This window comes from Oncorhynchus clarkii, unplaced genomic scaffold, assembly GCF_045791955.1.
Source record: "Oncorhynchus clarkii lewisi isolate Uvic-CL-2024 unplaced genomic scaffold, UVic_Ocla_1.0 unplaced_contig_3629_pilon_pilon, whole genome shotgun sequence".
NCBI lineage: Eukaryota > Metazoa > Chordata > Actinopteri > Salmoniformes > Salmonidae > Oncorhynchus > Oncorhynchus clarkii.
In genome coordinates, this window is record NW_027260927.1 from 304,108 (window position 1) to 319,377 (window position 15,270).

Sequence of the window (15,270 nt, forward strand, 5' to 3'; positions counted from 1 at the left end):
TATAGTAGTGAAAAAGTAACAGTGAGAATGAAAAACCACAGACAACTAATTTACCGTCAAACACTCATGGTTTATTTTGAAACACACAGTAAAGGGGGGTGGGAAAAGGGGCTGAGCTGGACCCAAGGAAAGAAACAAATATCCAAAAACACCCCTAAGCTAGACTAGCCTACTTCAATACAGCTAACTGACTAACCAAAAAATACAGCGGGTGGTCCGCCCAGTTCTAACTAGTGTTCTTAGACAAAGTATTCCTACAGGTAATGTATGCCCATGAGCGACTTGGCTTGGTACCCCCTTTTCCCACCATCAAACAAACAGTCAAACACCATAACAAAACAATACTCACAGGATAACAGACAAAGTGACATGTAGTTGCAAAAACCAAAGAGAGCTCAAAGAGAGAGAGAGAGAGAGAGATAGCGAGAGAAAGCATGACAGAGAGATTGAGCTCCAGAGAAAACAACTGAATGGGTTTTAAACCAAGGGAAAGGGGATGTGATTGGGTAATGGAAACAGGAGGAGGTGTGTCTTCTGATTGATGACTGATTGGGGAATGATGATTGCCACCAGAAGGAGTGAAAAGAAATACACACACAGGATACACACTCAGGATACCTGTATCCGTAACAGAAGACAAGACAAAACAAATGGAAAATGAAAGGTGGATCGGCGATGGCTAGAAGACTGGTGACGTCGACTGCCGAACGTCGCCCAAACAAGGAGAGGGACCGACTTCGGAGGAAGTCGTGACAATTTGATTTATTCAAATATATATATTAAATTATCTTTAGCTCACAACCTCAAATGAATAAGCTGCATGTATTAATTAAATAGTTTGTGGAAAGGGCTTAGTGGTAAGTGACAAAACTGTAAATATTCTGCAGTGTTAATCTTGATGTGACCGAGGACTGTGCTACTGTGTTCATATTCACTAAGACATCTATTCATGTTTTCTCGAAGAAAAGTAGTATATTCGTCCTCAATTGTTTTAGTCCACCATTTTATGAATATTACTTTAGATCGATCTAAGTTATTACCAATGTATTTTACCAAGTCAAATTTTTCAGCTAGATACTCTCCAACTTTTTGGAATTGATTAAGAGTTCCAAAATGGGGTATGGAAAAATGTAGGTCAAGACTTTTCTTATCGGTTTTCGAATCTTTTTTATGGTAATTGCTAATTGACTTAAATGTCTTTGTCACATGCTTATGGATGTCTTTATGAGTTTGCAATCTGAAAGCTACTTCTGAAATGTTGTTGGGCAGAAATTGTTTACTCGAAATATAAAGTTGCTTGGTAAGTTCTCTGTCTTCAAAATTAGATTTAGAGTCATGGCTTTTCTTATTGTTATACTCAGTGTTAAAAATGGCAAATTTGTCACAATAGTTTTCATAAGAAGGACTACTGATTATCAAATTAAAGTGATTGAATGAGCTGATATATGGATCTACAAAGGTTGTCAACTTTCCAGTCAAACCGTACCATTTGCTGTATCCAACAATAGTTTTTATACCATAAGATTTGTACAGTTCTGCTGAATCCTTAATGAGTAAATCCATGCATGAATCATGACCGGAATTTTGCAAACAAGGAGAATTGAGCGTATAGATAAACAATTTAGTATTTCTCAATTTCTCATTGTTTCTCAATATTTGTTTTACTTTCTCAAGAAGTAACTTTTCGGTATGAATATTTAAATTTCTTCCCATCTTTTTGCAATCTTCTAATTTAAAAAAGCCAACAAAAACCGGTTCTCCACCACAAGGTGACTCTATAAATGCCCATGCATGTTGCGTATCAAACTTTTGCTTGCAACCCTTTTTTTGTATTGAGTAGTATTTATCAAGAAATTCAGAAATGTTTTCAAAATGCTTTGGGATGTTTTGGTTTTCCGTCAGACAGTCCGTAAAAATCGTTGTTATGCCATACTTGTTCAGTTCTGCTAAATCTGTTATTTTATGACCTATCATTTGCAAAGGAGAGTTGAGCGAATATATAGAAAATGTTGTATTTTGTAATTGCTCTTCGTTTTCCAACATTATTTTTGTTTCCTCAAGAAGTAACTCTTTGGTATGACTAATTATTGGAGGTTTGTTTTCCATATTCTCTATATTGTTAGGTTCCGGAATTGCAACAAACACATCACCAGTTAAGAATGCCCATGTAATTTTAAGATAAATGCAATCTTTTGTTTGTAGAAGGTCAAATGTATCACGTAATTTGTTTTCAACTTGATTTGGGAGGTCCATTGACTGGTCTGGAAAGTTGATGTTTGCAGGACTGGGGCTTCCTCTGTAAGGGGAATGAAAATAGCAAAATTAGTTTTGCAATTTGTAACCTGTTCGTGAGGGGTCAAAGAGAGCTAAAGATAGTAAAATCTTCTAGTAAAGATTCAGAAAATAACTATGGACTCTGGATTTACACGTCAAATGTATAACAATAGAACGACCATGTCCTCCACAATTAGTATGTTTAATATTAGTCCACTTTTGGTACAGTGTCAAATGTTGCATGTCAGCTTCAAGATTTCAAAATATATTGCTTTCTGTCTCCTGATGCCAATAAGCATATTGTGAAAATGTAGGTCATACCTCTGCGGGATCTCAATCCCCTTACTGGTTGAATTGGCATCCATATCCTCCTCAGGAGGCCCTCCGTTCGATAAAATGTTTGTGTTGGTGGAAGGGTTCACATCATCAGGATCCCCTCCCTCAGACAGTGATAGGTGCCTCTTCTTACTGCAGAGAAATATAATTATGTTATTCACCATCAATGTCACAAACTATTAGTTGTTGAAAACTATTTATTAAGTTTGAAATACTTAAAAAAAATTCAAATACAATTTGTAAATATTTGGTTTTTAAAACGGGGTTTCTTAAATTGTACATGTAGGTAGAGATATTAAAGTGACTTTGCATAGATAATAATAGAGAGTAGCAGCAATGTTCGGGGGGGGGGGGGGGGGCAATGCAAATAGTCTGGGTAGCCATTTGATTATCTGTTCTTATGGCTTGGAGGTAGAAGCTATTTAGGAGCCTCTTGGACCAAGACTTGGTGCTCCGGTACCGCTTACCATGCTGTAGCAGAGAGAACAGTCTATGACTAGGGTGGCTGGAGTCTTTGACAATTTTTAGGGCCTTCCTCTGACACCGCCTGGTATAGAGGTCTTGGATGGCAGGAAGCTTCGCCCTGGTGATGTACTGGGCTGTATTCACTACCCTCTGTAGTGTCTTGCGGTCAGAGGCCGAGCAGTTGCCATACCAGGCAGTGATGCAACCCGTCAGGATGGTGCAGCTGTAAAACCTTTTGAGGATCTGAGGACCCATGCCAAAACTTATCAGTCTTCTTAGGGGGAATAGGTTTTGTCTTGCCCTCTTGACTTGGTGTGCTTGGACCATGTTTGTTTGTTGGTGATGTGGACACCAAGGAACTTGAAGCTCTCAACCTGCTCCACTACAGCCTCGTCGATGAGAATTGGGGCGTGCTCGGTCCTCCTTTTCCTGTAGTCCACAATCATCTCCTTTGTCTTGATCATGTTGAGGGAGAGGTTGTTGTCCTTTAACCACACGTCAGGTCTCTGACCTCCTCCCTATAGGCTGTCTCATTGTTGTTGGTGATCAGGCCTACCACTGTTGTGTCATCAGCAAACTTAATGATGGTGTTGGAGTCGTGCATGGCCGTGCAGTCTTGAGTGAACAGGGAGTACAGGAGGGGACTGAGTACGCACCTCTTAAGGGCCCCCATGTTGACAATCAGATGGCAGATGTGTTGTTACCTACCCTTACCACCTGGGGGCAGCCCGTCAGGAAGTCTAGGATCCAGTTGCAGAGGGAGGTGTTTAGTCCAAGGTTCCTTAGCTTAGTGATGAGCTTTGAGGGCAGGTGGGAAAGGACAGTGTGGAGTGCGATTGAGATTGCATCATCTGTGGATCTGTTGGGGCGGTATGCAAATCGGAGTGGGTCTAGGGTTTCTGGGATGATTGTGTTGATGTGAGCAGTGACCAGCCTTTCAAAGCACTTCATGGCTGCAGACATGAGTGCTATGGGTCGGTAGTCTTTTAGGCAGGTTACCTTAGTGTTCTTGGGTACAGGGACTATTGTGTTCTGCTTGAAACATGTTGGTGTTACAGACCCGGACAGGAAGAGGTTGAAAATGTCAGTGAAGACACTTGCCAGTTTGTCAGCACATGCTCGCGGTACACGTTCTGGTAATCTGTCTGGCCCTGCGGCCTTGTGAATTTGGACCTGTTTAAACGTCATACATCGGCTTTTGGTTGGGTTATGTACATACAGTCACTGTGGGGACGACGTCTTCGAAGCTCTTATTGATAAAGTCAGTGACTGATGTGGTGTACTCCTCAATGCCATCGGAATAATCCCGGAACATATTCCAGTCTGTGCTAGCAAAACAGTCCTGTAGTTTAGCATCTGCTTCATCTGACCACTTTTTTATTGACCCAAGTCACTGGTGCTTCCTGCTTTGATTTGAGCTTGTAAGCAGGAATCAGAAGGATAGAATTATGGTCAGATTTGCCAAGGTAAATGAAGACTTGAGTTACAACCAGGTAGATTCAGCAACATGACATCAACACACCCAGTGGGTTAACTTCCTGCTTACAGAATTCATCAACTGAATTCACATCTGCCAAGACTGCCAATATTGTCTGTTCCCAATGTGGGAGGGCACAAATGGGTCATACCATTGGTGGTTCTCATTCTCCTCACTCTGGGATCTGGTTGATTTAGCAGCCACATCCTCCTCAGGAGGGCATCTATCAGAAGAACTGTCTGTGTTGCTGGGAGAGTTCACATCACTCCCCTTAGACAGGGCCCTCTTCTTACTGTAGAAAAACATGAAGGAGAAATAAAAACAAATCCATTATTATTACAAATGGAACTCACAAACACTGAGTAGCCCCCCTCCTTCTGGTTGAGCAGGTTTCTATTTTTTCCTTCGTAAAGAACAGTTATAAATGTAACAAGTCGTTAATTTATACTGTCATAAAAAATAACTGTGTACTGAGTGGTAATAGTTTAAAATGCATTATCTGTAGCACTTTACATGTGTTGCTTTACAGCCATCTTGGTAGCACTTTACATGTGTTGCTTTACAGCCATCTTGGTAGCACTTTACATGTGTTGCTTTACAGCCATCTTGGTAGCACTTTACATGTGTTGCTTTACATCCATCTTGGTAGCACTTTACATGTGTTGCTTTACAGCCATCTTGGTAGCACTTTACATGTGTTGCTTTACAGCCATCTTGGTAGCACTTTACATGTGTTGCTTTACAGCCATCTTGGTAGCACTTTACATGTGTTGCTTTACAGCCATCTTGGTAGCACTTGACATTACAGTAATAACATGGTAATAGTATAGTAACAATGTTTTGTAATTCACAATAGCATTATTTTGATGGTGAGTAACCATGTCACCACCACTTTATGCCGTGCTGTAATGTAAAGTGCTACTAAGATGGCGGTAGTACCTTTAAACTGCTGTGTCACTCAGAGATCTTTTCCACTTTCAAGATAACACCAGTGCTGTCATTACTCAAGCTGTAGCAGGTGCCACCATACACACATTTGATCTAGTAAAACATTTTTCAGAAATACAAGGAATACAATAGGATTGGTCATAACGACAATCTTTATGATATCAGATGCTGTAGCACATCCAGCATGAGGTTTCTGTGGTCAATGGAATACAGCAGTAAAAATCTGCCCAAGTTTGCCCTGTTCAATCACATTCATTCTCTTAAAAGAAAATGCAGTTTTCTCATTAGTTGGGAATGTTCTTTGAAATGTCTCATACAACATATTTGGCTCATCTTTATCAACCTACTGCGTACCTTATGCTATTAGCATGCTAACACTCATTAAGACAGACTGGTAGCAAATATAGCATAACTAGCCATCGCTAGCATTCACTGGTTGAAGTAACTTTTGAGTGTCATGGAGTTGACTGATGACTATGACATGCAAATATATTCATCACAACGTTTGGATGGGAGCTATAATCCGGTTATGACACAAAACAATTTTAATTTTAGAAAATAAGTAGTGTCGACCTATATTGTCATTTTTTTCTGGTTTTCTGTTTATTTATTTTTATCTTTATTTAACTAGGCAAGTCAGTTCAGAACAAATTCTGGGTTAACTATCTGTTCATCGGCAAAACGACAGATTTGTACCAGATTTGCTACCCCAGGGTAGTCTAGTGGTAGAAAGGAATCAAAGGAAATTTATATTTATGTACTTACGGAAAGGGAGCCATCACAACACTTTTAGGTTGCTCCAGAAGGCTTGGCATTTCCAAGTTCGATTGTGGATTTTTGTTTGCCACTGAAAACAAAAATTTTACGCTTGTGTCTTCACTTGGCATCTCGTTCATGTTTGTGTCATTCGGTTCACTGTCAGGCTAGAGTATACCCACCTTCCACCTACTTTTCCCCATTGGCCCATTTATAATGTCATTCTCATTTTGACCAATCAATGTTTATGTTAGTGATCCACATCTTCCTTTTTGTATCACCTGACCTACAGGTGTCAGTACATGGAATGGAATGCTGCCTGTCCTGTCCTGATACCGGGTGTGAGACAGTTGCTGAGTCATATCAGATCTTATAACACCTGGATTCGTTTTTTCCGCATCACCTAACTACATCATACGGTATGTTATAGCAACCTGGTGCCCGATGGCACCGTCGGGGACGTGGCATGCAACCATTGGTTGATGACTACAATATCTAAGCTGGGCGACGCAACCAAAGTATTTGTAACAAACATTTAAGGAAACTACAGTCCCAAACTGCACTCCACTCACAGCAAACCCCTTAACCCTCTCAATAGTCTACACATTTTGAACCATACTATTACAATTACAAATAGATCTTGGCTTTAGAGAAATTAATCAACTTTATATTTTGTGAGTGTAAGATTTCATCCAAAAGCAACAAGCAACTAAATCTGAAAATGGGGAACCTAAACACACTGGTTCATTTTGATCTTGGTCAGATTGAAACTGAAAACCCCTGAGGTCATGCCTTAGCTCTGGTTGTCTGGCAGGAGTCAATAGATACTGGAGATAGTTATGCCCCATTGCCTGAGAGTGACACATCATTTTTTTGTGTTAGAGAGAAAGAGTGTGTGTGAGAGAGCAGGGGAGGGAGGAGAGAGACTGCAAGATGTTTTGTTTTTGTATTTTTCTTCACCTTTATTTAACCAGGTAGACTAGTGGAGAACAAGTTCTCATTTACAACTGCGACCTGGCCAAGATAAAGCAAAGCAGTGCAACACAAACAACCACACAGAGTTACACATGGAGTAAAGAAGTGTACAGTCAATGACACAATAGAAAATAGAAAGTCTATATACAGTGTGTGCAAATGGCATGAGGAGGTAGGCAATAAATAGGCCATAGTAGCAAAGTAATAACAATTTAGCAGATTAACACTGGAGTGAAAAATCAGCAGATGATGATGTGCAAGTAGAGATACTGGTGTGCAAAAGAGCAGAAAAGTAAATAAAAACAATATGGGGATGAGGAAGGTAGATTGGGTGGACTATTTACAGATGGACTATGTACAGCTGCAGCGATCGGTTAGCTGCTCAGATAGCTGATGTTTAAAGTTAGTGTGGGAAATATAAGTCTCCAGCTTCAGCGATTTTTGCAATTTGTTCCAGTCACTGGCAGCAGAGTCCTGGAAGGAAAGGTGGCCAAAGGAGGTGTTGGCTTTGGGGATGACCAGTGAGATATACCTGCTGGAGCGGTGCTACGGGTGGGTGTCGTGACCAGTGAGCTGAGATAAGGCGGAGCTTTACCTAGCGTAGACTTATAGATGACCTGGAGCTAGTGGGTCTGGCGATGAATATGTAGCGAGGGCCAGGTGACAAGAGCATAAAGGTCACAGTGGTGGGTGGTAGAAGGGGCTTACCCGAGTTAAACTGACTATCCTACCGATCCTCGACTTCGGCGAGGATCGGTAGGATAGTCAGTTTAACTCGGGTAAGTTTGGCGGTGTGAGTGAAGGAGGCATTGTTGTGAAATATAAAGCCGATTTCTAGATTTGATTTTGGATTGGAGATGTTTAATATGAGTCTGGAAGGAGAGTTTACAGTCTAGCCAGACACCTAGGTATTTGTTGTTGTCTACGTTTTCTAGGTCAGAACAGTCCAGGGCAGTGATGCTAGTCAGGCGGGCGGGTGCGGGCAGCGAACGGTTGAAAGCATACATTTGGTTTTACTAGCGTTTAAGAGCAGTTGGAGACCATGGAAGGAGTGTTGTATGAGTCTGTAGATGGGGGGGAATTCCACTATTTTCTCTTCAGCGAGGAGGTGGTGATGAGGGGGAGGATGACGAGGCACCATCACTGCTTCTCCCCTGCTGTTCTCTCACCTCTAAGGGGGGTTGATGAAAGGGTGTGGGGGAAAAAGTCACTATCACTCCTCTCTCTCACACACACCTCCCTCGTGCCATTCTCTCTCTCTCAATTCAATTCAAAGGACTTTATTGGCATGGGAAACATATGTTAACATTGCCAAAGCAAGGGAATTAGAAAACAAACAAAAGTGAACAGTAAACATTACACTCACAAAAGTTCCAAAATAATAAAGACATTTCAAATGTCATATTATGTCTATATACAGTGTTGTAATGAAGTGCAAATAGTAAAGTACGGAAGGGAAATTAAATAAACATAAATATGGGTTGTATTTACAATGATTTTTGTTCTTCACTGGTTCCCCTTTTCTTGTGGAAACATGTCGTGCCATCACACATCTTGATGCTGTGATGGCACTCTATGGTATTTCACCCAATAGATATGGGAGTTTATCAAAATTGGGTTTGTTTTCAAATTCTTTGTGGGTCTGGTGTAATCTGAGGGAAATATGTCTCTAATATGGTCATACATTTGGCAGGAAGTTAGGAAGTGCTGCTCAGTTTCCACCTCATGTTGTGTGCAGTAGCACATAGCCTGTCTTCTCTTGAGAGCCATGTCTGCCTATGGCAACCTTTCTCAATAGCAAGGCTATGCTCACTGAGTCTGTACATAGTCAAAGCTTTCCTTAATTTTGGGTCAGTCACAGTGGTCAGGTATTCTGCCACTGTGTACTCTCTGTTTAGGGCCAAATAGCATTCTAGTTTGCTCTGTTTTTTTGTTAATTCTTTCCAATGTGTCAAGTAATTATCTTGTTGTTTTCTCATGATTTGGTTGGGTCTAATTGTGTTGCTGTCCTGGGGGTCTGTTTGTGTTTGAACAGAGCCCCAGGACCAGCTTGCTTAGGGGACTCTTCTCCAGGTTCATCTCTCTGTAGGTGATGGCTTTGTTATGGAAGGTTTGGAATCACTCCCTTTTAGGTGGTTGTAGAATTTAACAGCTCTTTTCTGGATTTTGATAATTAGCAGGTATCAGCCTAATTCTGCTCTGCATGCATTATTTTGTGTTTTACGTTGTACACTGAGGATATTTTTTGCAGAATTCTGCATGCAGAGTCTCAATTTGGTGTTTGTCCCATTTTGTGAATTATTGGTTGGTGAGCGGATCCCAGACCTCACAACCATAGTGGGCAATGGGTTCTTCAACTGATTCAAGTATTTTTAGCCAGATCCTAATTGGTATGTTGAAATGTATGTTCCTTTTGATGGCATAGAAGGCCCTTCTTGCCGTGTCTCTCAGATCATTCACAGCTTTGTGGAAGTTACCTGTGGCGCTGACGTTTAGGCCAAGGTATGTATATTTTTTGTGTGCTCTAGGGCAATGGAGTCTAGATGGAATTTATATTTGTGGTCCTGGCAACTGGACCTCTTTCTCTACTCTCCTTCATAAATTTCCCTGCTCAGCAGCTCACCCCCTCCATGGTGTATGCCTCCTCCCCCATCTCAACCGCTCCGTCATCTGTCTCTCTCCCCTCTTTGGAATATCCCTTCATCCTGTGTCTCCCTCCTCCATTCCTCCTCCCACCTCCTCTCCAACTCTCCTTGGTTTATCCCCCCATTCCTCCACCTGTCCTCCCTGTTGACACTGCAGCGCTGCAGTGAGTATCGGGGATCCTATGCTGACGTCAGGGAGAAAACCCCAGTTGCACAACAGCTACTGAGGAGCATCCCGCTCCAGCCCACTACTGACTGCCTGGGAGAGGAGAGGCCAGAGGGAGAATCCCTCCTTGTAGGCACAGGTTATGAGGCTTCTATTTAAAGACTATAAAATATTTTAAGACTATAAAATAATCATGATCAACAGTGAAAGACTGGAGATTCCTTTACAATGAACCCAGTTGTAGGCTAATCGTGCTGTTAATTTAGTCCGAGCACACTTGTAATGGTCTGCATTTTTTTGCACTACCTGAGAGAGCACTACCTGAGACTGAATCGTCCCAGCCTCAGTTCTGTACTGACTGAATCGTCCCAGCCTCAGTTCTGTACTGACTGAATCGTCCCAGCCTCAGTTCTGTACTGACTGAATCGTCCCAGCCTCAGTTCTGTACTGACTGAATCGTCCCAGCCTCAGTTCTGTACTGACGGAATCGTCCCAGCCTCAGTTCTGTACTGACGGAATCGTCCCAGACTCAGTTCTATACTGACTGAATCGTCCCAGCCTCAGTTCTGTACTGACGGAATCGTCCCAGCCTCAGTTCTGTACTGATTGAATCGTCCCAGCCTCCGTTCTGTACTGACTGAATCGTCGCAGCCTCAGTTCCACCGCACATCACTCAGTTTGAAGAGTGAACATTGGGTGGCGATATTTGCTAAGGAGAGAGAGAATAGAGGCAAGTTGGAAGAGAAGTGATGTAGTCGCTAGGTGACAGAATATACCCTGGCATGCGCCATCCCTATATCCAGTGTATTGGACAAGTGTCTTGTCAGGAATTATGAAATGAGGCTCTTCACAGCCTATTCTTAGTTTTACCTGGAAGTTTGGATCAAGAGTATGGTAAATGGGTACTTTTTATTTTGCAGCATCTTTTGTTGCTTAGTCTAACTAACCTTCTCCTAAACACTTTCAACTAGCAAAACATCCACAACCTAACAGCTAAGAACGAAGCTAAGCTTTGTGTTTCTCATACCTTAATAAATACCCCACAAGCCTTCAGATCTAGTCGGTAATAGACTTCCTAGAACTGCATCTGAAGAGTATCCACTACGGTTACCAATACACTCCGTATCGGAGAGATATGCTCAGTGATGGCTTATGCAATGTGTCAAACATATCGTGTGAGTGTGTGTGTTTAAGGGTGTTGGCATGGGGTTAAGGAGATGGGTATTGACACTCTAACCCATCTGTCTAAAGTTTAACTCTGTGTGTGTGTGTGTGTGTGTGTGTGTGTGTGTGTGTGTGTGTGTGTGTGTGTGTGTGTGTGTGTGTGTGTGTGTGTGTGTGTGTGTGTGTGTGTTAGGTGTCTACTCTGTAAGGATGTAGGGTCAATATGCCAGGGTGTATCTTGTTGAATAATTTTGCTTCTTGAAACTTCCAGACAATTCCACCTGGTTGCTCATTTCACCATTGTGACATGTCTTCCTGACTGCTCATGGCAACATGTAGTGTAGTGGAGTTACTGTAGTCTGTTCTGTCCTATCCCATCAGCTACTGGACTCTGTGCTGTGGAGGGCCACGCAACACCTACTGCCAACTAACGAGAGAGAGAGCGAGGTAATGAGAAGTGTTAAATTGTATGCGTGTGTGTTCTTTACATTTCATAGTTACCTTGTCCACACATTCTCATCATAGTATGTACATGCAAATCATAGCTATTGATTATACAGTCAAGCTGTTACAAATCAAATCTATTTTTTTTGGTCACATACACATGGTTAGCAGATGTTAATGCGAGTGTAGCAAAATGCTTGTGCTTCTAGTTCCGACCGTGCTGTAATATCTAACAAGTAATCAAACAATTTCCCACCTACTACTTTATACACACACAAGTGTAAAGGAATGAATAAGGAATATGTACATATAAATATAATGATAAGTGATGGCCGTGCGGCATAGGCAAGATATAGTAGATGGCATAGAGTACAGTATGAGATGAGTAATGTAGGGTATGTAAACATTATATAAAGTGGCATTGTTTAAAGTGACTAGTGATACATTTATTACATGCAATTTTTAATTATTCAAGTGGCTAGAGATTGAGTCAGTATGTTGGCAGCAGCTACTCAATTTTAGTGATGGCTGTTTATCAGTCTGATGGCCTTGAGATAGAAGCTGTTTTTCAGTCTCTCGGTCCCGGCTTTGATGCACCTGTACTGACCTCGGCTTCTGGATGATAGCGGGGTGAACAGGCAGTGGCTCGGTTGGTTGTTGTCCTTGATGATCTTTTTGGCCATCCTGTGACATCGGGTGCTATAGGTGTCCTGGAGGGCAGGTAGTTTGCCCTCGTTGATGTGTTGTGCAGACCTCACTACCCTCTGGAGAGCTTTGCGGTTGTGGGCAGAGCAGTTGCCATACCAGGCGGTGATACAGCCCGACAGGATGCTCTCGATTGTGCATCTGTAAAAGTTTGTGAATGTTTTTGATGACAAGCCAAATTTCTTCAGCCTCCTGAGTTTGAAGAGGTGCTGTTGCCTTCTTCACCACGCTGTCTTTGTGGGTCGACCATTTCAGTTTGTCCGTGATGTGTATGACGAGGAACTTAAAACTTTCCACCTTCTCCACTACTGTCCCGTCGATGTGGATAGGGGGGTGCTCCCTCTGCTGTTTCCTGAAGTCCACAATCATCTCCTTTGTTTTGTTGACGTTGAGAGTGAGGTTATTTTCCTGACACCACACTCCGAGGGCCCTCACCTCCTCTCTGTAGGCCGTCTCGTCTTTGTTGGTAATCAAGCCTACCACTGTTGTGTCGTCTGCAAACTTGATGATTGAGTTGGTGTGCATGGCCACGCAGTCATGGTGAACAGGGAGTACAGGAGAGGGCTGAAAACGCACCCTTGTGGGGCCCCAGTGTTGAGGATCAGCGGGGTGGAGATGTTGTTGCCTACCCTCACCACCTGGGGGCAGCCCGTCAAAAAGTCCAGGGCCCAGTTGCACAGAGCGGGGTCGAGACCCAGGGTCTGACGAGTTTGGACGGTACTATGGTGTTAAATGCTGATGAGCACCATTCTTACACATCACCGATGCACTTGCTAATAAACTCACTCACCGAATCAGCGTATACATAAATGTTGTTGTCTGAGGCTATCCAGAACATATCCCAGTCCACGTGATCAAAGCAATCTTGAAGAGTGTAATCCTATTGGTTGGACCAGCATTGAACAGACCTGAGCACAGGCGTTTTCTGTTTTAGGTTCTGTCTATCGGTTGGGAGCAACAAAATGGAGTCGTGGTCAGATTTGCCGAATGGAGGGCGAGGGAGGGCTTTGTATGCGTTGCGGAAATTAGAGTAGCAATGATCCAGAATGCTGCCAGCCCGGGTCGCGCATTCGATATGCTGATGTTTTCAGATTAGCCTTGTTAAAAGCCCCAGCTACAATAAATGCAGCCTCAGGATATATGGTTTCCAGTTTACATAGAGTCCAATGAAGTTCTTTCAAGCCCTCCGAGGTGTCTGCTTGGGGGGATATACACGGCTGTGATTATAATCGAAGAGATTTCTCTTGGTAGATAATGCGGTCGGCATTTGATTTTAAGGAATTCTAGGTCTGGCGAACAAAAGGACTTGAGTTCCTGTATGTTGTTATGATCACACCACGACTCGTTAATCATAAGGCATACACCCCCGCCCTTCTTCTTACCAGAGAGATGTTTGTTTCTGTCAGCGCGATGCGTGAAGAAATCGGGTGGCTGTACCGACTCTGATAACATATCCCGAGTGAGCCATGTTCCCGTGAAACAGAGAATGTTGCAATCTCTGATGTCTCTCTGGAAGGCAACCCTTATTTGAATTTCGTCTACGTTGTTGTCATGAGACTGGACATTGGCAAGTAGTATACTCGGGAGTGTTGAAGAATGTGCCCGTCTACGGAGCCTGACCAGGAGGCCGCTCCGTCTGCCCCTTCATCGGCGTCGTTGTTTTGGGTTGCCTACTGGGATCCGATCCATTGTCCTGGGTGGTGGTCCAAACAGAAGATCCGCTTCTGGAAAATCGTATGCCTGGTCGTAAAGTTGGTGAGTTGACGTTGCTTTCAAATCCAATAGTTCTTCCCGGCTGTATGTAATAAGACTTAAGATTTCCTGGGGTAACAATGTAAGAAATAATAAAACAAAAAACTGCATAGATTCCGAAGAACGCGAAGCGAAGAGACCATCTCTGTCGGCGTCATTTTCTGGATCACCTTACATTCTCCTTCCTAACAGAAGAAATGTTGTTTTTAAAGCTGAAACACCTTTATATCCCTAGAGATGTTAGTTTGTCTTATGAAGTGTCTGCCACTGTGTCCAACAACACACCACAGAGCTACTGTAGGCGGTTAGCACCACACTGCTACTGTAGGCTGATGTAGGTTGTTACCATCACACTGATACTGTAGGCTGATGTAGATTGTTACCATCACACTGATACTGTAGGCTGATGTAGATTGTTACCTTCACACTGATACTGTAGGCTGATGTAGGTTGTTACCATCACACTGATACTGTAGGCTGATGTAGGTTGTTACCATCACACTGCTACTGTAGGCTGATGTAGATTGTTACCATCACACTGCTACTGGAGGCTAATGTTGGTTGTTACACCACATTTCTACTGTAGACTGATGTAGGTTGTCACCATCACACTGCTACTGTAGGCTGATGTAGGTTGTTACCATCACACTGCTACTGTAGACTGATGTAGGTTGTTACCACACTGCTACTGTAGGCTGATGTAGGTTGTTACCATCACACTGCTACTGTAGACTGATGTAGGTTGTTACCACACTGCTATTGGAGGCTGATTTAGGTTGTTACCACACTGCTACTGTAGGCTGATGTAGGTTGTTACACCACACTGATACTGTAGGCTGATGTAGATTGTTACCATCACACTGCTACTGTAGGCTGTTGTAGGTTGTTACCTTCACACTGATACTGTAGGCTGTTGTAGGTTGTTACCATGACACTGCTACTGTAGACTGATGTAGGTTGTTAGCACCACACTGCTACTGTAGACTGATGTAGGTTGTTACCAGCACACTGCTACTGTAGGCTGATATAGGTTGTTACTACACTGCTACTGTAGGCTGATGTATTTTGTTAGCACCACTCTGCTACTGTAGACTGATGTAGGTTGTTACCACACTACTACTGTAGGCTGATGTAGGTTGTTACCACACATGCTATTGTAGGCT

The 15,270-nt window shown here is 42.7% G+C and overlaps 1 protein-coding gene across 1 annotated transcript; it reads right to left on the minus strand.

Annotated features, from left to right (window-relative positions):
• Positions 1-609: 609 nt before the first annotated feature.
• On the minus strand, positions 610-6,380 carry LOC139402259 (uncharacterized). The gene is made up of 5 exons (XM_071146356.1): positions 6,266-6,380; positions 4,704-4,844; positions 2,596-2,742; positions 1,666-2,296; positions 610-618 (listed from the first exon to the last, which is right to left on the minus strand). The coding sequence occupies exons 1-5, from the start codon at positions 6,313-6,315 to the stop codon at positions 610-612; spliced, it is 978 nt and encodes a 325-aa protein (XP_071002457.1). The 5' UTR covers positions 6,316-6,380.
• Positions 6,381-15,270: the final 8,890 nt, after the last annotated feature.